Source organism: Uranotaenia lowii, chromosome 3 (genome assembly GCF_029784155.1).
Source record: "Uranotaenia lowii strain MFRU-FL chromosome 3, ASM2978415v1, whole genome shotgun sequence".
NCBI classification, from domain to species: Eukaryota; Metazoa; Arthropoda; class Insecta; order Diptera; family Culicidae; genus Uranotaenia; species Uranotaenia lowii.
In genome coordinates this window covers 199,247,182-199,271,071 of record NC_073693.1, presented here as the reverse complement: position 1 = coordinate 199,271,071, position 23,890 = coordinate 199,247,182, and the positions used below count along the sequence as shown (strand labels likewise).

General features: G+C 39.3%; 1 protein-coding gene across 4 annotated transcripts in view; it reads right to left on the bottom strand.

Annotated features, from left to right (window-relative positions):
* Positions 1–23,890, bottom strand: part of LOC129751256 (cardioacceleratory peptide receptor-like) — a 305,152-nt gene that overhangs the window by 84,557 nt on the left and 196,705 nt on the right. For all 4 annotated transcript variants that reach the window (XM_055746644.1, XM_055746643.1, XM_055746645.1 and 1 more), the window contains exon 5: positions 5,269–5,404. In XM_055746644.1, coding sequence (XP_055602619.1) covers positions 5,269–5,404 — 136 coding nt within the window. The remainder of the gene's footprint in view (positions 1–5,268; positions 5,405–23,890) is intronic.

Below are 23,890 nucleotides of genomic sequence, written 5' to 3'. Positions count from 1 at the left end.
TAGTTACGGAAACACACACTCAAACACAAAATGCAACACACAAATCACCAAATAAAACCACACAATTCGATTCGCCAACGCCAAGTACAAGCCAAAGCTACGTCGCACTACCTGCTAAGTCTGCTTCGAATATTCTGCTCCCTACCGCTCTTGTCAAGATTAAGGACCGCTACGGTAACGCTCTGGTAGCCAGAGCTCTGTTAGACTCTTGTTCGCAACATTGTCTGATGACAGAAGAGTTTTCGAGAAAGCTGAAGCTCGAAGAAACACCCACGTTTTTGTCAGTCCAGGGTATTGGGGCGTCTGAGTCAGTTTCAACGAAAACCATACGAGCTGAAGTCTGTTCACGTTCGCCAAAAATATCTGGTTTCCGAGAAACTACGCAGTTCTTCGTTTTGCCAAAACTTGAGCTACAAATACCCACAACATCGTTTGATCCTTCGCCCATGTCGATTCCAGATTCCTCTTTGCTAGCTGATCCTTTCTTCAACGAATCAAAGCGGGTCGATGTCATCATTGGTACGGAATACTATATAGATCTGTTGACGAATGATCAAAGAAAGGCAACGAAAAATGGTCCCACGCTTCACAACTCAGCTTTTGGTTGGATTGTGTCAGGTAGAGTCGTCGAATTTCCTCAAAACGTATTCCAAGCTTTGAATTATTCATCAAGAATCCACAGTCAGAAAAGGAGCAGAACGTTATGTCAGTACCCTGCCCAAGAATGAGTCGGTTTGCGTCAGATATCCCTTGTCAGAATTGAGGAATTCATTGTGAGAATTCATGGAGGCAGATTTCGAAGAATGAGAACGTTATGATATGTTGATTAAACAGAATGCTAGTTCGGGTTCGAACACTCCGCTTCAAATATGACCGATGTCCCCTTAAGTCAAACCAGTTTTAAGCAAGCGAACAGAATCGAATTGAACTCTAAGCTATTTTGAAGATTCATTAAGCAATCGTGCATGAGAGCATGAATGCTCCTAGGGAACTAAGTTTTAAGTCAAGTCCGCATTTTACCCATATCGCTTGAAGTTTCACCGTATTGTTCAAAATAACCATATCGCTTGAAGAACCGTAGCATATCTATGAAACGTCCTCGTCAGAACCCTAATTAAATCATTGAAACAATCTAAACTTTTGAAGAACAATTTTATCGCTTGAAGAATCATGTTTTCATAAGAATCGCATTGTATTAAGGTTCATGTCGATTGAAAAATTATTACCCTATCGTTTTAAGAATGAAGCGTTCTGAAGAACCCCACCGATTGAAGGAAAAATTTCATGCACAAAACCCTATCCTTTGAAGTACCGTAATCCGGGGTAAGATTGATCACTTTTTTCAATATTTTTCGATTATTTTTCCTGTTAAGGGGAATATGGCATGTTTAATATTTTTAAAACCAGTACTGGGCTCCTATGAACGTAAAACATGGTTGCAGAAATTTATTAGACTTCTTTAAATTTGATTTAAAAATCGATTTAGTCTCTGTTCAGAATTTGATGCTTTGGGGTGACATTGATCAGTCTCAATTTTGACAGTTTTATCGAGTTTTCTTGATAATAAAGAATACAATAAACCATAATAATAAAATTTGAAATGCTTGTTCATCAATTTGACCTTGTTTTTAACGTTTTCTTTTAAAAACATTTATAATCAAAAAAAGAACACTGATGCTGCATACATTTAGGGGCAAAAGTTATAACAATTGCTAAATAGTTTTAGCTTCAAAATACAAATGAAATTTTACCTTCACACGTTCTTCTAAGCTCACCCACTATTACCATTTCCATTTTTTCTTCAAAAGTAACCATTTGATAGGGTTCATAGCCATTTTTCCAAAACGGACTTACTCTTGGCAAACGTCCTTTATTTTTAAATATAAAAAGTTTATAAATGCCTATAAAAATAGCACTACAACTACACAAATACAAAGAAAAAAAGTTGTTCTTTCACATTCAACAACTCGTTTACTTCTAAATGCTTTTTGGTATCATCAGGAGAGCTGTTTGTTTGCGAGCCTTGGAAAAGATAGATATTTTAAGATTATGAAATAACATTTTTACTAGCAGAAAACAAATTTCAAATACAAACCAAATTTTGCCTATTTGATACTCAATTAATAGGCTTTCAAACGTAGAAAACAGTTTTCAAAAATTCAAATTATAGACTTAGTTATTGATGATTATTTGGCACAATTTCATGTTGATCAAAGCTACCCCGGTGATCAATGTTACCCCGTTTTACGGTACCTAACTAAATTGCTTGAAGTACCCTATCAAAATTTTGATGTTCACATTCTGCCGGAGAAACCCTCTTGAATTGTTCGAAATTTTACTTGCGCTTTAACAACAGTCCAAACGAATCCGTCGCCTTGTATACACCGCAAAATAAACCGCTAATCAAACGTTGGGAAATAAAGTTGTTTCGTTTTGAGTAAAACTTAAATTAGTTTTCCGGGTTTCTAATTGCGTCCGAAAGTGTTCCGGTGCCTAATCATTTGGTCCTTCGAGCCGGATATGAACCAGCGACCTATCGATATACAGTCCAGAACGTGAAGAATCAGGAAGCGACATGAACGAAGGATCAAACGACGTCGAAGGTAAATGTAGTGTAAGGTTTGGTAACACGAAGAACTGCATAGTTTCTTGGAAACTAGATATTTTTGGCGAACGTGGACCGACTTCAGTCGGTTTCGACGAAGTCCATACATGCTGAAGTCGGTCCACGTTCGGAAAAAATATCTAGTTTCCAAGAAACTATGCAGTTTTTCGTGTTACCAAACCTTACACTACATTTACCTTCGACGTCGTTTGATCCTTCGTTCATGTCGCTTCCCGATTCTGAATTGTTAGCCGATCCATTCTTCCACGAGTCAAAGTCGATTGACGTCATCATTGGCGCCGAGTATTACTTGGATTTGATGAAAAATGAACGAAGAGAGCTACGAAGAAAGAACTTACACTCCAAAATACAGTTTTTGGTTGGATAGTGTCAGGTCAAGTGGTCGAATCTCATCAACACGTTTCTCACACCTTAGTTGGTTCTACAAGCAACTACAGAAATCGCTTATACGATGCCAGAAGCTGGAAACATGTCGGATTACGAGCACCAAATCCATTGAAGCAAATGTTTAGGCACCGGAACACTTTCGGAACTAGATTAAGAACTCGCGGTTAGTTTTAACTTAACTTAAAAAAACGACACCTTTATTTTCGGTTCGATTAGCGGTTAGTTTTATTGCGCGATCTTAACACGGCGGATGATTGATTTGGACTGTCCTGAGTCAACTGTGTTGTGCATAAAGTGGCGAAACAGAGAAAATGAATACAAAACAAAATACCCTATCATTACTATCAACACATTTACAAGTTTGTGTGAGTATAATATGAACTGAGAGAATAGCATAAATTTTACTCTGTCTGTGTGCATTTTCTCCCTGTTCTGAACAGATTTTATTCCTCCCGAAAGCTACTTTAGATTGCTTCCGGGTAGGTCTAAATTCCCGTCAATTAGTGACAATATCTTTCCCTACCACACTCAAACAGATGTGAACATTAAAACTCATTTTTTCTCGAATATAGTAGATAGAAATACGATGAACATTTTTCAACAGTATTCGGGTTTTAGCTCAAGTATCTCGTAACATAATACTTTAAACTCTTCCATTGATTGTTTTCTTTCATTCTTCATTAATCAATAAAACGTCACAGCATGTTAATTTTCCGTAATAAATTGCTACCTAACACGTTGTACATCTGAAGTCGAATTTTGTTTCTCGAGCGAACTTTTTCGGCAAAAGTAGACCAAATATTTGGTCTTGCAATTTTTATTTTACGTCAAAACAAAATTCATCACCAAATAAATTGCATACATTAAGGCGATTTACTAGACGATTTAAAACCTTTCCGAGTATTATTTCTCAAAAAAAATAACTATCACGTCTTTAAGTGAAACTCGCTCTTATTTTGCTTGATATAATGTGGTACACAGCAAAAATGAAAGAAAAATTTTCGTGCTTCGTTAGCATCATGATGCCAAATTAAGCTAAAACTGAGACCTTAACTACACCTCCATTTTCGAAAGATTTGACAGCATAATGACGTCGAATTTTGCTGTAAGTAAAAAATAAGTGATGGCATCATTGTGCTCTCCAAGCTCTAGGAAAACAAGGTGTAGTTAATGGGTTAAGGTCTCAGTTTTAGCAAAATTTGGTATCATTTTGCTACCCAAGTATGAAAATTTGTGCTCTCATTTTTGCTGTGTACCACTTAATGTCAAGAAAAATGAGAGCACATTTGGCCCTCAGGGCGTAATAGCAAAATTTGCTATAATTTTGCCATAAAAGTCTGCTCGGGAAGACACGTAGAATAAGTGGAAGGTCGGATTTGGGAATTTGGGAATCCCAAATGAACCGATGACCAAATAATTTCTTCAATGAAAAATGTGTTCTCAAATGCACAAAAAAGTAGACAAGGAGAGAAAAATGTCGAACAAAAGCATCACTGAATCTTATCCAGTTATCCAGTTATTCATGAATAGTTTTCGATCAAGAAGAGATTAATTTTAATTTAATTATAACCGTAGGTACCTTTCTCAAAAAAATTGTTAATGTCGCGACACTCTGAAACAAAATTTGATCGATTTTGTTAAAATGTTGTCACTTGAAAAACTCATGACCCAGTTTTAATCTGCCCTTCACTCGGTCTTCTGTTTTGTTGTAAATAGTAGTTTTTAAATAAAAAACAGAGCAATCCTCGTCTTCCTCGATAAGAAAACAAGCCACCATTTCGTTCTAGAATTTTTTAGCCACCTAAAACTAACCCAGATTTCCATGTATCTTCTCACAAGGACACACCAAGAGTCTTACTATCGGTTTTTTTTATATGGCATTTAAAATCGACGACAACAGCAGTTAGATCGTCAGCATCAGCAATCACAAAGTTTCATCCCCGTGAATTTGCTACACCCTTGATTGTTTTACTGCAGAATCGTAAAACACGAAATGGCTTTTCGAAACATTGCTGCCAGCGTAGCAAACAATTTTTTCCTGGAATCACCCGGAAAAGTGTCACTTCCGTTTTGATAGTTGAAAGTTATTTCGTGTTAGAGGGGAGATTTTATTTACCACCCCTGTAACAGATAAACGGTTTTTTCACAACAAGTTTGCACCATTAGGAATTATTAATTAGTCTACTTTTTAAATGTTTTAAAGTTGCTTTGAGATGAACTAAAACTTTATAAAATTTATTATTATTTTCATATACCTGCAATGGCCAGATGTTTGATGAAGAAGTTCATGCGAGATTTCCGATTCTTGTTCAACAGCAGCGTGACCAGCACAGCGGAATTCCCCAGCACGATCACGGTGAAGAGGGCCCATAATACTGCGAATTGTTCAGTCTGGAATAAAGAAAATAATAGAAACACGTTCAATGATTAGGTTGCACAGTTCATTAATCCATAGATAGGGGAGAATGAGGATACTTGATCCCTGGGGATACTTGATTCCTTAGCTATATCTCGAAACTGGAATGTCTTACAAAGATCAAATGTTCTAGAAAAATGTGCCAAAATGAGCAAAATAACAATGCTTGTATTTTAAAATTTTTTAACAAAATAATTGTTTGAGTAATTGAACTTTGTTTGAAAAATTTCACAAAATGTAACTTGAAGATCTTTTTTCATCACTTTAAAATGTTCCTTACATGGGAAAATTATGAAAAAAAATATTTATTCCAATGTATCAATCGTTCGAGCGTAAAATGAACTTCATAATGCCATATTTTCAAAGCGTGGGAAAACTTTCAACTTTTTTTCAGAAAAAGTTTTCTAAAATGTTGATTATGGGTACAATTGGCCGGGATTCGACCAGACCGAACTGAACGCCAAGTTGAAAAAAATTGAGTTATCTATTGTAATGGATGCAAATCATGTTAGTCTACCTACCCTTTGAAAATCGGAACATTTTTCAAATTTTCAAAGATTTTATTGAAAAAATTCAATGTTGTAGGCAGTGGAAATAGCCAAAATGCGTTGCGCCAAAGTGAACTGAGAGCCAACTCGAAGGAGAAGATCAAAAGCACGTTTTGGTCAAGAAAATTGTTTTTATTCGAAACTATCTTCAGTCCGTTCGGTTTTTCGGTTCGATACTGTTCTTCAAAGCGTTTAGAATTTAAATCTGATAAACTTAATGATGAATGACGCTCTCGTGGCTTTAAACTTCCTGTTGCAGATTTTTAGCATTTAAATAAAATTTTGCTCAGCCAGACCGAACTGAATCCCTTGAATCTTATTTTTCAAACTATCTATTAGAAAAGTAGTATTTTTGATTTTTAATGATAAAAAAAAGTTTACTTTTATTGCGTATTATCGCTTAGAACACAACCGGTAAGTAAAAATCTTGTATATTTCTCATTCAGAATGTGAGAAATTTGTATGGCTCGGTTCACTCTGGCTCAACGAAAAAAATAATTTTTCAAGCACCAGCCATACTCATTAGGTGCTGCTCGTAAAGCGCCTATTAGTAGGCTCCTACGTTTAGAACAAATTGCCCAGTCAAATGATATGCATGGCGGTTTTTTCAACATTTTGGTTTGACCAGAGGGAACTGTGTACAAACATATAGTTATTAAAATCCGATTTTCTACTTAATGTGATATCAGAAATCAACCAGTATAGCCTCAATGTCTTGATAAGTGTCTAAATTTGTTGGATAAATGGAAAAATAAGAAATCTTTTGAAATGGTACCAATTGGTAAGGCTGTGAACTTTGAACTCAATTATCTCGAAATCAAGTTTATGGTTTTCAGTTCGGTCTGGTCGAATCGCGACCAATTGATCCCCCTTCCAAACGGCATATTCTTCTTCTGAATTGATCATTATGATTCCTGATTACGAAATTACTAATATTTATCCAAAAACTAATATTTATCAAACAATTTTCTGAAGAAAAGAGCAAAAATAATTAATTTTCTCTTAATTATAAAAAATAGCGCCTTTAAGTATGCAATGTTATTAGCGTTGAGACAAATTATAGAATTTTCTTCTTATGTCTGCTATAAATTGTGAAATAAGAACAAACATGACCAAAATAGTCAATTAACATTCTATCTTGGGGTTTTGTTTGATTTTTATACAAGGATTAACGCATCCTGAATAAAAGATCAAGTCTCCTTCAATAGGGGATCAAGTCTCCACTAACTTCAGAAAAATCGCATTTTTTTTACTCCCACGAAAAGGCTTCTAGTTCATCAATGGGTTCAATTATCGTTCTTATTTTTGGAGCATAGAAACTTGAAGTTACAAGCTGTCAGAAAATGTCAAAGACGGCGAGTTGCTAAATTTTTCCAAAAAGATATGGTGAAAATAAGAAAAGGGGATCAAGTATCCCCACTCTCCCCTAATGTTTTAAAATTGAGTGTATTAAATCCAATGCAGTTTCATGCACTGTATTTTAACCAGGCTTTAAAATGTGGGTCCTTTTCCTTAACCCTTTAGATAGTGCCTGTGGGCACTGGTTCGGGCTGAGGGTTTGCCCTAGCTGGAGCTAGTCGTTTACTGGAGGTATTCCCGCGCACGGTATCTGTGGATTTCCGGGTAGCATTTCACGGACTTACTTTCGTCGCTACGGGGGTCGATGGGTGATGGCGGACTGACGATGTCGATGATGAAGGATAAGTGTGTGCGTGAGATGAATGCGCGAGACGCTTGTCGCCGAGGGGCGCCTCGATGGCTTTATAGACGTACTAGATTATAACCTTTTTATATTAATCGTTAAATCTGAAGGAATCGTCTTATGGTATCCCACAGTGCCCACTAAAATCGGCATACAACTAAAGCCAATCATTATTTTTTACTTAATTTTAGCACAGAATGTTTCAAAATATGTTAATTTAACAATATTAATGAAAAGTGTTAAACATAGCTAAAAGAAACTTTAAACATGAGAAAACTGGTAAAAGATCTACATTTAAAAAAATCATTAACTTGGTAGCCTTGATACAAGTTATTTTCGATCTTCAAACATGATTGACAAATAGATCTAAGAGTGGCCAACATTCTAGATAGATTTGAAAGAATAAATCCTTAGCTAGGCAGGAGAGATGAAATATAAACCCCGTCCAAAGGCAGCGAAACAACAACAACAATAAAAGAAATAGGCACAGTTTTCTTTTTTTCATACAAGTTGTAATAACTAAGTTATTCGTGAAGCAATTTTAACAAAAATTATATGAAAAACTAGCTTTCACTCAGTTTTAATGTGTTTCCAATTCAAGAGAAAAAATAGTTGAAAGTTAAGTAAATTACAACCAAAAAAGTACTGAAAGTCAAGTTTCTAAGCCCCTGTGCTTATACAATTTATATAAAAAATTGTCAAATTTTTTTCTCATCTGTAAAGATTTTTTTGTTGAACGAAAGTTGTTTTCAATCATAAAACTAAGCTTCTGTAAATTTTTCAACGAACATAAAAAAAGTGGGGTCTAGCTAGACTAGGATTACCATATCCCGCAATCCTAAAAAGAATACAATGAAAAAAGATTTCAAAAGAGTAAGGAAAACTAAAAATTAATAAAACAAATTAGAGCTCTTTAAAGTCATTCAAATACCTACTACCAATTTGTTGGGAGTATCGCTGATGTGACTCAATTAAAAATAATTGTTTTTGTGTTCATTTTTCACCTTTTCTCTCGAATGAGCATTGGAAAAGCCTGGATATTTTAAAATCCAACGGCCAGATTTTGACAGTCTTATGGGTAAAATATCCGGATTTGCCCAGCCCGAACACGCTCACAAACGATCTGAAGAGCTTAGGCATGACTTATATGATAATTATAAATTTTCTCATAATTTTTTTTTATAATGAAATGTGTTTACACCGATACAAATCATCAAAGAACGAAATTGGAAGTTGACGACGATTCAGGGATCAGATTTAATTGTTATCTAAAAGAAAAAGTATGATAAAATCCCGATTTTGATTATTTTTTTGTAAAAAAAACTTAAACAGCTAAAAAACAAACCGTGGGGTAGGACGCCAAACCTAGTGGACAGAACGCACCATACCGAAAGGGTGGTAAGAAATGAAACAATGATTATAAGGAATGTAATGATTGAAACATAAAATGTTTAACTACATGTTCATCGTATTTTTGTAAACTAACCATTCTTTGGCAAAAAATAGTAATGCTAAACTTATCGAAAATTTCGCTTTTTAAAATACACTTTTTTATAGCCTTATAGGTTAAAACGCCTTCAGGTAGGCAACGAAATTCCATTTCTTGACTGATATCGCGGCAAACATGGCCGCAAAGTTAAAAGCATTCAAAATTTGTGCCTAAAACATATTATCTTGTGGGCATTCTGCCCCAATTTTGATATGATTGATTTTAGTTAAAATTTGTATGAAGTTAGTAAAATACAACCAAATATTAATAGTCTTCTGAAAGTGTATGCAAGTGGAAAAACGATAAGCTGTAGTTTCATCAGATTGCCCAGGCCAGTTTACCATAAAATCTTAAATGTTTTTTTTTGGTAGAAACAAGAGATGTATTCACTAAGGAAAAAAAACATTTAAGATTTTATGGTATGGCTTGGGCAATCTGATGAAACTACAGCTTATCGTTTTTCATCAGAACCTCCGAACAGTTAACAAAGACGCAAAGACTGTCAAAGAGCACTAAAGCAATATACTTCAAACCTTCGTAGCGCACAAATCTAACATATTATTTGTTCAAAGGAAATATACGCGCTTAAAATTTCTTTTTGAAATCAAGTATTTTATCGGATTTGGTGTAGCTTGTCGAAATGACATCAAATAGGGGAAAACTGTACAAGACTCATCAGTGGGGTAAGATGGCCCGTGTCATTCTTGCACAAAAATACACTAACTTATGGCTTTGTATGGTGTTTTTCTTCATTTATATTTTAACAAACAAGCATTTTCATCATTTATTAGATGAAAAGTTCGCATAAACGACTTTAGTTCTTGAAACATCGTTAAACCTGTTTTTTACATTTTTCGATGCCGTAAAAAACTTTACCCAGTATGATGGATTTGCTTAATGATATCACCTACAAACTTTTTAATGCTTTTACTTCCCTATACCAACACTGTTGGTGTAGAAATATGTCACAGACTATCATTTTTTAAATAAATATTTTAATAATTCAGCTTCCAGTGCGGGCTAAAATACAACAAAATACAAATCAAAGATGTACCTTATAAATCTCGTTTCCACATGCTGCAATATGATTGTTTTGCGTCACGCGTTTGATAAGTTCAAAATTTCATCCATCCAAATATTAAATTTTAAGACTTTAGCTAGTAGATTTTTTGAACTATTTTTAACCCCTAGAAGTATGCAGCGCCCTTTCGTTTTTTCTTAAAAAAAAATTTTTGACAGAAAAAATGTAAAATTTAATTCGAGCAAAACCAAAAATTTTGGCCATTTGACGGAATGACTGACAAGCCAACATATCTAATCAATGCATTTTGAGGGTTATACGCTTTGAACATAAGGCAAGAAAGAATTTTATGAATAAACCAACCCAAAAAAATTAAAAATTCATACAAGGTTTTGGTACCTTTTGATGTAATATATCGACTTTTAAAAATTACACGAAAACAAACTCAAAATCAAACGTTGGGTGGTTTTTGTTTCTTATTCAAATGAACCTCAGAAGCAAAAAAAATTAAGCTTTTATGATAGTTTCATAATGATGAGAAAGTGGAACAAGAGAGTGTTTTCGTATGCCCCCCATCATATTTGTAAGATGCCGCTTTCCAAAAATAACAGGTTAAATAGAATAAATTTAGGGTTTTCATCATTAAAACTTCGAATTGAGGCTATAATTCACACGTTAAGAGAGAATTGAAGATTTCAAAACAGATTTGATAAAGTTTTTCTTAATTGAACTGTTTTTAGATTTTTATAAAACTTCACCTTTGTCGTAAGAAAGTTATAAGTTTCTAGCATTTGTAATTATCAAAAATTGCCAAAAAAAAACATAAATTTAGCCTAAAACACAAATAGGCGCGGTATGAGGTTCGGCAATTTTGACAACAGTTATAATAAAATCGATTTCTTAAAAACTGAAGGAGGTTTCAACATAAAAATTACTCCAATGTAGAGAAATCATATGTCTGCTCATGTGTCAATATTTATTGTACACATTTTCGATGTAATATTTGATTAAATCAGTATTCTGCCTCATAGGTGCATAAAACCCGCTTCTCCTCTAGGGGAGAATGAGGATGGTTGATCCTTGGGGATACTTGATTCCATACCTTTATCTCGAAACCAGAATGTCTTACAAAGATCCAATGACTTGAAAAATGTGCCAAATAGAGCAAAACAACAATGCTTTAAGCTTAAAATTTTAACAAAATTATTTTTTGAGTTAGTGAACTGTGTTTGTAAATTTTTACAAAATGTGACTTTAAGATATTTTTTCATCACTTTAAAATGTTTCTTACATGAAAAAAGTATAACAAAAATATTTATTCCAATATATTGATCATTAGAATGTTATATGAACTTCACAATGCCATATTTCCATAGCAATGGAAAACTCTCCACTTTTTTTTCAGGAAAAGTTTTCTAAACAATTCATTAAGGGTACAATTAATCCCTTCAAAGTTCAAAAAGGTTTATTCTTCTTCTGAATGGATCGTGATCATTGCCTATTACGAGATTAGTAAACATTATTCAATTACTAATATTTATCCATTAATTGTCTGAAATTGTCTAAAAAATTGATTTTGTTTTAATTATAAAAAATAGCGCCTTTAAGTATGCAATATAATTTGAGTTGAGTCAAAATTTTGGAGTTTCCTTCTTCTGACACTTATAAATTGTTAAATGAAGAATGGGACGAATGCGGACAGTTTTCGAATTGATTTAGTAAAATTTCTTTCAAATTCAACTCTCCAAGATTAGCTTTAGATGTTTTTTTTTTAAATTATGTATCTGGGATAGTATAAAGGTGGAGTGGGTACATATTAGAGATTAAAAGTGGCAGGTTCTCGAAGTGTTTGACTTATATATTTTTAATATCCTCGAAAGTTTGAATGCCAAACAAAAAGAATGAATAAAAATAATCCTTTACAATTGCTTTCTACACATCTTGAGAATACACCCTTCACCCACGTCCGAGGGACCGATGAGTTCCGGTTCCATCGTAAAGATAATCTGTGTGCTGAATCTGTCAAGCATTCTAGAAGCTTTTACTTCCCCATAAGCTTCTTAGCTGTGTAAATAATGGCAACGAAATGTTTTCACTGTCCATCAACAACAACAAAAAGGCATTTCCGTACAGGGATAGGCGAGGCCATAAAAAAATCCGAATCAATTCAAGACCATCTTGTTCAAATATGAGATAAAATCTTTATCAACCCACATCAAGAATATTTAAAATACAAACACTGGCAGGTTGCTGTTTTAGAGGCGGTAGATTTAATCGTATCGATAAAAATTCATTTTTCGGAGGAACTGACTTTTTGGGTGGAATCGGCGAAAAAAAAATCCCAAGAAAACAAAGAATTTTCAAAATTGATCATGTTATTATGGAAAATGTATCAGAACTTGGAGCAAAAGTAAAAAAAAATAGTTTATCATCTACAAACTATGTAGAATGAAAACCTGTTCAAAACAGAAGTGTGTTTATGCTATCTCGAAAATTAAGTGAAAACTATTCCTGTAATTTTCAAGCCCCTATTAAATTGCTGGGAGGGGTCGATTATTGATAGCTTAATTGGATTTCGTTTGCATTGCCTGTCTTGTAACATGTTTGTAAGGGACTTAATGTCTGTTTGCCTTCTCTTGCCTCAATGTCCAGCTTCGGAAAATCGCAGCGCTTTATTGGCAGATAACATCTTACATGATCACAGACAAATTTTCGTTTGTTGAACACTTTTTTCCTGGTATATTTTTTAGAAAAGTGATTTCAATAGCTTTTAATTTTAAGAAACATATTTCTACTCAAAGAAACACACAAACTTCAATTGTGTACAATGTCTCATTTTACATGCCAATTTGTCTGTGAAATCGCCACCTCCTCGAGGGCAGTTTGTCTATGTTAAGTGCACATATTTATATCGGTAGCAACACATCGTTGCACATAATTTACAGTCACTGGTAAACCAACCCGTAATTATCCGGGATTTAATAGCATGTGTTGTTTTGATCAATTGCTTCGGTTCATATTGGATCCAGCATCCAGCAGTCAAGAGGACCATTCTCGAAGGGAATATTTAATCTACCAGCAGAAATCGCGAAATTTCAAGTTTGATTGGATGAAATGTTGAAATCAACAAACGCGTGATGCAAAACTATCACATTCCAGCATATGGAAACGAGATTTGAAATGTGGAACAGCGTTAGTATGGGTACATAAAAAAATATGAATGTTATAGGGAATATCATGAAGCCAATCCGCCGAACTGGGTAACGTTTTTTACAGCATCGAAAAATGTTAAAATTTGTTCATCTATTACTATATTTTTTAAATTTTCTGTTATAAACAAAAACATTTAAAAATTATCTGACGATGTGAGAAAGTAGATCACCATCATTTTGTTATCATTGAATGATAACTTTATTACATTATTAAAAAAAAATAAATTAGTGTTATGATATACAAATGTTGCAACTAACCCTGCTGTTGCATGATGCCCCGTTTGACGTTATTTATTAAGACGAATTGAAATTGAATTAAGGATTAAATCGTAAATAGCTGCTCACACGATTTAACAAACATCATACTTCTTTCAGCGAAGTTAAAGTGGACAAAAATTAACATCTTTTGATGGCATTGGTATTAACAAAATTTTACGCTAGGTATACATTTTGGTCAGTTGAATAAAAATATTTTGGACAAAAAAATTTTTTTCTACCGAAAAGCCTGCTGGTTATCATTGTTAAATAAATTTGGATCTTTTTTTTTAACTATTTACCAGTAGTCATTCATTCGAACAAAATTTTAAAAAAATCACAAAATATATCAAATTTATAAAAAAAAATCTGGAGCTAGATTTTTTTTTAATCAAATCTGTGGATTTTTCATATTGCAGTTTGAATGAGAATAGTCCAAAAAGTTCGATTTTTGTAGAATTACTGTATCTCAGGCCACACAAATTCCAGAAAGCTCAAATTTTCTTATATAATAGTGTGATAGTTGATTTATCTAACGCAAAAAGTTTGAATAAAATATATCATCAGAGTAAAAAGTTATGGAAGTTCAAAGTCGATGTGCCAGTGTACGTGCTTCCAATTTCTATACAATAATGAACGGTACTGTACATCGTGGATTTTTAATAAATGGCGTTTGTCTTAACAATTTTGAAAATTTTTCTCAATGTACTCTTTTCGGCGTTGCGGGATATGGTAACCCTAGATTAGATGATAAATACCATCATACTATTTTAACATTTAATTTTCGCAAAGGCCATGATCACGTTTTTCAAGTTTTAAACCACTGTGCATTGGTTAGGGATTAGAGGGCAGGGGTGCCAAGAGGTTTCGTTAAAAATCAAGACAACGCGAGGTTAAAAATCTGGAGTTTTCAGGACACCTCTTGGTGAAAATAATAAGGATTCCAGCTTAGATTGCATAATTAAAGGCGCAATACAGGTGCTGTATACACTTCGATTTATGCAATTACAGCACGGCTCTGCAAAGTAGTTCCACCTCCCCGGGGTGCAGAGTGGAAACGTGTCTGCTTTATGCAGATGTACGGCCGAGAGAACTACACCCCCCCCCCCCCCCCTTATGAAGACCCTCGCTAACGAATTTTGATTACGACATGGAATTACTATCGGAAACCGATTCCATTGGTGAAGGTGTGATGCTAAACTGTTCCGATGTACCTGGAAGACTGGCGGGTCGTTAAGTCACGCCAGTCTCTAACGGTTGCCTGTGGGGCACCGGGACACACCCCACAGTATCCCAGTCCTTGTTGCGCTAAGCAGGTCACTGGCACAGTTTGTTACCTTGCTATTCGTGGGACTCAAAATGAAAAGAATTTTAAACAAAGAGAAAAGGGACGGAACGGACAAAAGCGAGAGCACAAATCCGTTCGGCGGGAGTAGCCTTAGGCGTTCTGCCAACCCGGTGGACCCGACGGCAACGTCGGTGGAAACACCGTGCGATGATCGGGCGGACCCGTACGAACAAGTACAGGATGCGCTGGAGGACCTACTGAGCTCCCCGGAACTCCAAAATCCGGGAGCTCCAGTAGAATTGGTCACGGCCATGGCTGGCATCGCTGACCTTGGGAATGTGTGAAGGGGAAGTCCAACATCCACAAGGAAATACGCGAGAAGCTAGCCAGAGTGATGCAGCTTTTCATCGCAGCCAACAAAGCTGTGGTGGAACGTCTTGCGGAGCCCGAGGCCAGACCAAAGGAGCGAGGGCCGGCAGAGACCCCTCTGAGGGCGGACACCATCCGCCCGAAGAAGGTCAATGCCTTTGCCCAAACAGAGGGCAGCCTTGCGTTTGCTGGCAACAGCAAACGTAAGAGAGGGTCTCCCGGGGAACTCAGACCCGGTGACCCTAAGAAAAGAGCGGAGGATCCGTCTGTCCGGCAGGATCCTGCGGCCAGCGCTTCCAAGCGGGCGAAAGGCCCTGCTGAAAAGGCAGATGAGCCGACGAGCGCGAATACCGGATGGCAAACGGTATCGCGCAAAAGGGGAAGCCCAAAGGTACGGAGACGGGAAAAGCCAAACCCCGACCCCAACGACGCAAACGTCGCGTCAGGGAGAGGGCACGTACGCAGATGTCTTGCGACATATGCGTACGAACGAAGAACTCGCCGATCTAGGCGAGAAAGTTCGGAGGATCCGTCGGACACGCACCGGCGAGATGATCCTCGAACTGAAGCGTGGTGCTGGAAACTCCAGCGGGACCCTTACGGCTAAGGCAGCCGAAGCTCTTGGCGACAAGGCTGAGGTGCGTGCCCTCTGTAAGGAGGTGACCATCTGGGTTAAAAACCTGGATGAAGTCACAACGGAAGACGAACTGCGGGTGGTACTGGTCGAGCAGTGCAAAATCTGCTCTAACCAGATGACGGTTCGTCTGCGGAATGGCCCCCCAAAATCTAGTATGCAGATTGGGCTGGTCAAACTTCCGGTTGCAGCAGCAAACGCCGCACTTAGGTGTGGGCGGCTAAAGGTGGGATGGTCTATCTGTCAGATATCCATCCCCCAGCAACCAGACCGGTGCTTCAAGTGCCTGTTGAACGGTCACAAGTCGTTCGACTGCACTGGGCCAGACAGAAGTGGCATATGCTGGCGCTGCAGCAAAACCGGCCATAAGTCGGCTAACTGCAAAAAGCCTGCTAAATGCCCTGTCTGCGCTGGAGACCACGCTGTTGGCAACCCTAGGTGCCCCGCCTACACAAAGGCGCAGGCGGTACCACCCCGGGCGCCAAGAGCATAGAGGTCGTCCAACTTAACCTCAACCACTGCTACACAGCACACCAGCTGTTGCGGCAGATGACAGTTGAGGAAAAGTTGGACATCGCGCTAGTGGCAGACCCATATCGCAGAGCTGCGAATGGCATTAATTGGGCGACTGATGATGCCAAACTGGCCGCGATATGGGTTACAGGTAGTTTCCCCATACAAGAAGTTGTGGCGACGGAAAACGAAGGCATGGTGGTGGCCAAAGTTAACGGGATCTACTTCTGTAGCTGCTATGCTCCCCCAAGATGGTCCTTGGAGAGGTTTGGCACTATGGTTGACAAGATGGTAGATGTGCTAATGGAGAAAAGCCCCATTGCTGGCAACTTTAACGCGTGGGCCGAGGAATGGGGTAGCCGCCTCACAAATCCCAGAGGTCAAATTCTCTTAGAAGCCCTGGCGAGGCTTAATGTGGATCTGGCCAACGTAGGGAATACCAGTACCTACCAAGGTTGGAACGGGAGCGAGTCAACCATAGATGTCACCTTCGGTAGCCCGGGGTTGGTAAGCGATTGGATGGTGAGCGAGGCCTACACGAATAGCGATCACTTCGCGATTCGCTATCGGCTAGGCTCAAGTACGCGGACAGGTAGACGCGAGTCTCGTACAGGAGAACGCCTCTGGAAGACAACGCAGTTCGACCAGAACGTCTTTGTCGAAGCGTTGCACTGGGAGAGGAACCTGGACAACCTGTCCGCGGAAGAACTGACGAGGGTTCTAGCTCGCGCTTGCGATGCTGCGATGCCGAGAAGGGCCAAGCATAAAAGCACTAGGCCACCCGTCTACTGGTGGACGGAGGAAATTGCGGGTCTGCGTGCCGACTGCCATAGGGCAAGGCGCAGGATGCAGAACGCAAGGACCCAAGAAGAGCGAACGGAGTGTAGGCCACTCTTCACAAGCGCGAGATCGGCCCTCCGCAGGGCCATCAACGCAAGCAAGAGGGCACGTTTCAAACAGTTATGCCGTGACGCCAACGACTGTCCATGGGGTGATGCCTATCGGATAGTCATGGGCAGAACTAAAAGTGGGGGTGCACCACCTGAAACGTGCCCCGATAAACTGAGAGTCATCATCAATGAGCTGTTCCCACAGCACGATGTTACCCGCTGGCCAACAGTCCCGTATGACTGGGACACCAGCGCCGAAGAGAGGATAACGGTGGAAGAACTTCGCGAGATCGCCAAGTCTCTCCAACCGTGGAAGGCCCCCGGACCGGACGGCATTCCGAACGTCGCGGTGAAGGCCGCGATCAGGGAATTCCCCGATATGTTCCGAACATCGTTGCAACGATACGTGACGGAACGGGTGTTTCCTGACACGTGGAAACGGCAGAAACTTGTTCTTCTGCCAAAGCCGGGTAAGCGCCCAGGAGACCCATCGGCATATCGGCCGATCTGTCTACTGGATACAGCGGGTAAGGTCCTGGAGAAGGTGATTCAGAACCGACTTCAGAGATACACGGAAAGTGAGGGCGGACTCTCGGGGAAACAGTTTGGTTTCCGTCGAGGTCGCAGCACCGTAGATGCCATCCGCTCGGTCATCGAGGTAGCGGACAGAGCCAGGCTGACCAAGAGGAGAGGGCTCCGCTTTTGCGCGGTTGTCACTCTGGATGTGAAGAACGCCTTCAACAGTGTCAGTTGGACAGCGATTGCGTCGTCGCTCATCCAAATGAGGATCCCGGCATATCTGTATAGGCTTGTGGAAAGTTACTTCCACAATCGCCAACTGCAGTATATGACCGGCGAGGGTTTGCGAACACAAGAGGTTTCGGCGGGTGTTCCACAGGGGTCAATACTCGGCCCAGTTCTGTGGAACATCACTTACGACGAACTCCTACGAACGAGCCTCCCATCGGGAGCCGAACTCGTAGGATTTGCAGATGATGTAGTCCTCTTGGCGAGGGGCTCCTCAACAGCGGAGGTTGAGCTACTGGCCACGGTAGCTATCCAGGAAGTGGAACGCTGGATGCACTCCAAGTGCCTGCGTCTAGCCCACCACAAAACCGAGATGGTGCTTATCACCAACCTGAAATCACTCCAAACAGGTACCATTGCCGTTGGACCGTGCAACATCGTGTCTAAACGCGCAATTAAGTACCTAGGGGTGATGATTGACGACAGGCTCAGCTTCACGAGCCATGTCGAACACGTGTGCAAGAGAGCGGCAATGGCCACGGCCGCACTCACACGAATGATGCCGAACTCCTCGGCTATCCAAAGCAGCAAAAGGCGGATCATTGCAAGTGTGACCACTTCGATCTTGCGGTACGGAGCAGCGGCCTGGAGGCAGGCCCTGGGAGGAAGCTGTAACCTGCAGCGACTGAGCAGCGTTCAGCGGCTGATGAACCTGCGGGTTATCAGCGGATACCGGACCATGTCGTCCGAAGCCGCCTGTGTAGTAGCGGGTGTTATGCCCATCTCGGTTTTGCTAGAGGAGGATGTCTATTGCTACGACAACAGAGACACGCCCAACGTTCGAGATCTCGCCAATGAGGACTCGATGTCCAACTGGCAGCAGCTGTGGGACAGCTCAACGAGAGGAAGGTGGACCCATCGTCTGATCCCGCACATCGGGAGCTGGATCGGAAGAAGGCACGGTGAAGTGGACTTCTACATGACGCAATTCCTGACTGGTCATGGATGCTTCATGAAGTACCACTACCGGTTTGGACATGTGGCTTCGCCATATTGCCCAGATTGTGGTGACGTAGAGGAAACACCCGAACATGTGGTGTTTGTCTGTCCGAGGTTTGCGGCGGTACGTACTTCCATATTTGCCGCCTGTGGGCCTGACACGACAGCAGATAACGTCGTACAGAGGATGTGTGCGGATTCCAACACTTGACATGCGGTCAGCGATGGGTTCACCCGGATCATGACTGCCCTGCAGAGGAGCTGGAACCAACGGCAGTCCGCGAACGGTGTAGGATGACTCCATCGGCGGGGAGCATCTGAGTAGTGTGCGTCCGATCCCCTGATCGAAGCTACAAAGATGAGGCATCATCTTCTGCGTAGCGGAGGTCAGGGGTGCGCCGCGAACGTGTTTAGGATACCCCAGTGTCGGGGGGTATCCGAGTAGTGCCGCTTCCTAAGAGGGAAACTGCGGGGATAAGACTTTACCTTCCTCGTAGCGGATCTCGAGGGAAGAGGGTTAACCACTGTCGGGGGATACCCACGGGTAGAGAGGCTCTCGACGCCGGGCGAGCCTCTCGAGTCGGTGTAGGATGTCGTCACCGTCGGGAAACATCCGAGTCGTAGCGTTCCAAGTCCCGAATGTGTGCCGTGACAGGCGCGAGTCTAGGATAAGCTGCTCTCGATTTGGCACACAACGGGCAGGAAAATCCGCGGGCCATAAATCCTAGGGTTGCCAACCAAGGGGGATAAAGAAGACCGGACAACGGTCGGAGTAGACTGACCCCATCGACGGGGGGCTGTCGAGTAGAGTGCGTCCGACCCCACGGTTTGAAGTTACAAAGATAAGACAATACCTTCTGCGTAGCGGATGCCGTGGGTGCGCCGCGTTCGTGTGTAGGATGCTCCACCTTCGGGGAGTATCCGAGTAGAGCGGTTCTCAACGACAGAAGCTGCGGGGATAAGACTCGACCTTCTTCGCAGTGGAAATCGTTGGGAAAGGGTTATTCCACGTTCGGGGAATACCCACGGGTAGAGTGGCTCTCGACGCCGGGCGAGCCATTCGAGTCGGTGTAGGATGACGTCTTCGTCGGGAATCATCCGAGTCGCTGCGTTAAGTCCCGCGCGTGTGCCGTGACAGGCGCGAGTCCAGGATAAGCTGCTCTCGATCTGGCACACGACGGGCAAGGTGGCAAACTTCGAACCCTGAAGATAAGAGGTCGGGCTTCGAGTCGTTAGAGGAGAGGTCAGGCCTCAAACCTTCAGGCGGAGAGGTTTGTGTGGTCAACCCCGAGTCTTTATGATAGGAGGTCGGGTCCCGAGTCGTAAGAGGAGGGATCAGGCCCCTTACCAACAAGAGGAGGGGTACAAGTGGTCACCTCGAGTCATTACGAGGAGAGGTCAGATTTCAAGTCGTTAGAGGAGAGATCGGGCCTTGAATCGTGCAGAGGAGAGGTAAACCTAAGCATTCAAATCTTACCAATCAGGTCCATAAATTGGAAATAAACCTCGACCGATTTAACCGGGAGGCTGTTTCAAAAAACCTCTTGATCTTCGGATTGCCATACAATAATAGAGAAAATACACAAGAACTTGTACGCAAAACATGTGGCACTTTTGGCTACGACCTTAAAACTGAATCCATTTTAAACGCTGTTAGATTAATATCATCCAATAAACCCAATGAAAAGTCTCCACCAATTAAAGTTCTATTAAAAGATACAGTAATAAAAGAAGAAATTTTCAGTAAAAAAAGAATTTTTGGGAAACTTGCCTCTTCTTCAATAGATCCTTCATTAGTAGTTGATGGTAAACCACTAAACGTCACAATAAGGGATGAATTGACGCCCTTATCCATGGAAATTTTAACTGAATTGCGCGAATATCAAGACTTAATTGGAGCCAAATACATTTGGCCCGGAAGAAATGGTGCCATTTTGGTCAAACAAACAGATAATTCAAAACCTGATATAATCAAAACTAAATTTGAAATGAATCGCTTCATGAGCATGCATGTCACTCAGCAAAGAAATAACACATCCACGATTCCAAATGAAAGTCCTTCACCCAAACGAAAAAGGAACAATGCTGATCCACGATCAAAATAAGATCTTAGATCTACAAATGTTTAAAACTGAAATATATTTTATTCAATGGATAGTTTAATGAATAGATACCATGAAAATGTAGAAGATTTTAATTTAAGTACTTTTAATAATGATTCAAGATCCTTTAGAATTTTGCAATGGAACGTACGTAGTATGAATAATTTAGATAAATTTGATTGCATATTACAGACCATTGATCATTTTAATGTTTGTATCGATGTTATTGTTGTTTTTGAAACCTGGCTTGGTAAAGATAACTGTTGTATTTACAACATTCCGGGATATACATCGATTTTCTCTTGCCGCGACCAACCATATGGAGGCCTAGCTATGTATATAAAGACAAATTTGAAATTTAAAACTACTGAAAATATAACTTTTGATGGCTTTCACCGAATTAGTGTCGAAATTTGTACAAGTGGTCAAGTAATTTGTGTTCATGGCGTATATAGACCCCCTTCATTCCCGTTTAACATGTTTTGTGATCAAATTGAATCTCTTCTAACGTCTGTTGCTGATAATCACTCCTGCTTCATTGTCGGTGACCTAAACGTTCCTGTGAATTTGATTAACCTGAATACCGTAGCAAAATATAGATCTATCTTAGAATCTTTTGGATACGCTTGTACAAACACCTTTCCTACTAGGCCAACAACTCAGAATATTCTAGATCACGTTATATCGAAGCAAATTGACTTAGATCGATTGAAAAATGATACAATCTTTTCTGATGTTAGTGACCATTTACAAATACTCACATCATTCAATTTATTATGTGATAAAAATGTAACAATTCTTAGGAAAGAGATAGTTGATAACGCTAAACTAAACAGCTTATTTGTGAATTATTTAAACAGTATTCAACTACCAGAAAATGTTGATGAAGGCCTACAAGAAATCACATCAACTTACAATCGCTTTGTGAAAATTTCTTCTCGAACACTTAATAAAAGGGTAAAACTTAAAGGAAATTGCTGTCCGTGGATGACATTTGACCTCTGGACACTCATCAAAATAAAAGAGAATTATTTAAAACGATCGAAAAAGCATCCAAATGATATCAATTTAAAAGAGATGCTAATTCACATAAATAAAAAATTGAGTTCAAAAAAACAAGAATGTAAAAGGCTCTATTACGAGCGCTTATTAAATAATTCACCACATTCAAAGCTCTGGAGAAACATTAATACGCTCTTAGGTAAATCTAAAACGACTTCCTCAATTAACCTTTCAGATGAAAGAGGTGTTATAACCAATAGTACACAGATTTGTGAGAAATTTAACAAACACTTTTCCACAATTGGAAAGAACCTGGCTGAAAAGATTCCAGTAAATACTGAAAATGATCATTTGACTCAAATCGAACAGGTAGAAAATACAATATTCTTACGGCCCGCTAGTGTAAACGAGGTTCGACTTGTAATTTTTTCACTTAAAAATAAAAAGGGTCATGGACCAGATGGTTTCCCTGTTAATGTCTTGAAAAATAACCACGAAACATTCTCGCACATACTTACACAATACTTTAATAAAATTTTGGAGTCAGGAGTTTTCCCGAACTGTCTAAAAATTGCGAAAGTCATCCCTGTTTTTAAGGCTGGCGATTTGCTTGACGTCAATAACTATCGCCCTATCTCGACTTTAAGCGTTTTTAGTAAAGTGTTCGAGAAGCTTCTTGTTAATAGAATTGTAGACTTTCTAAATCAGAACAATATACTTTATAAACTGCAATATGGATTTAGATCAGGTTCGAGCACTCAAATTGCCATCTCAGAATTAGTTGACTCCATCATATGTAAAATAGAGTCAAAAAATATTGTTGGGGCACTATTTTTGGATCTCAAAAAAGCCTTCGATACTCTAAATCATGACATATTATTGTCCAAACTGTATAAATACGGGATAAGAGGAACAGCAAATAATATCCTTCGTAGCTACTTAGAAGGTCGCAAGCAGTTTGTGGCTATTGAAAACACAAGAAGCGAATTAAGAAATATTGATATCGGTGTACCACAAGGGAGTAATATCGGGCCATTACTTTTCCTTTTATATGTCAATGATTTATGTAACCTTCAACTTAAAGGCACAGCACGTTTATTTGCCGATGATACAGCAATTTTTTATTCTGAAACTTCACCTGATATTATAATTCAGCACATTGAAGACGACCTAAAACTGCTTTCAAAATATTTCAATTCAAACCTACTTTCACTAAATTATACTAAAACAAAATACATGTTGTTTCGTTCTTCGCATAAAAAGCTACTTCGTACTAATGACCCAGCTATGAATGGAAATACTATTGAGAGAGTTAGTTATTTTAAATACTTGGGAATTTACTTAGATGAAACTCTCTCATGGAATCGTCACATTGAACACTTGGAAAAAAAAATTACTCCTCTTTGCGGTGTTCTTTGGAAACTGAGAAATTTTGTTCCACAACATGTTCTCTTTAAATTTTATTTTGCGTTTATCCACTCTCAATTGAACTACCTTATTATGATATGGGGAAGAGCCTCCTTGTCCCACTTACAGAAACTTCAAACGCTCCAGAATAGATGCTTGAAAAACATCTTAAAGCTCCCTTTGTTATTCCCTACCCTTCAGCTTTACTCTTTAAGAACGCATAACGTTCTTCCAATATCTGAACTCTGTGATTTGCAAACTGTTGTATATGTCTATGATAATC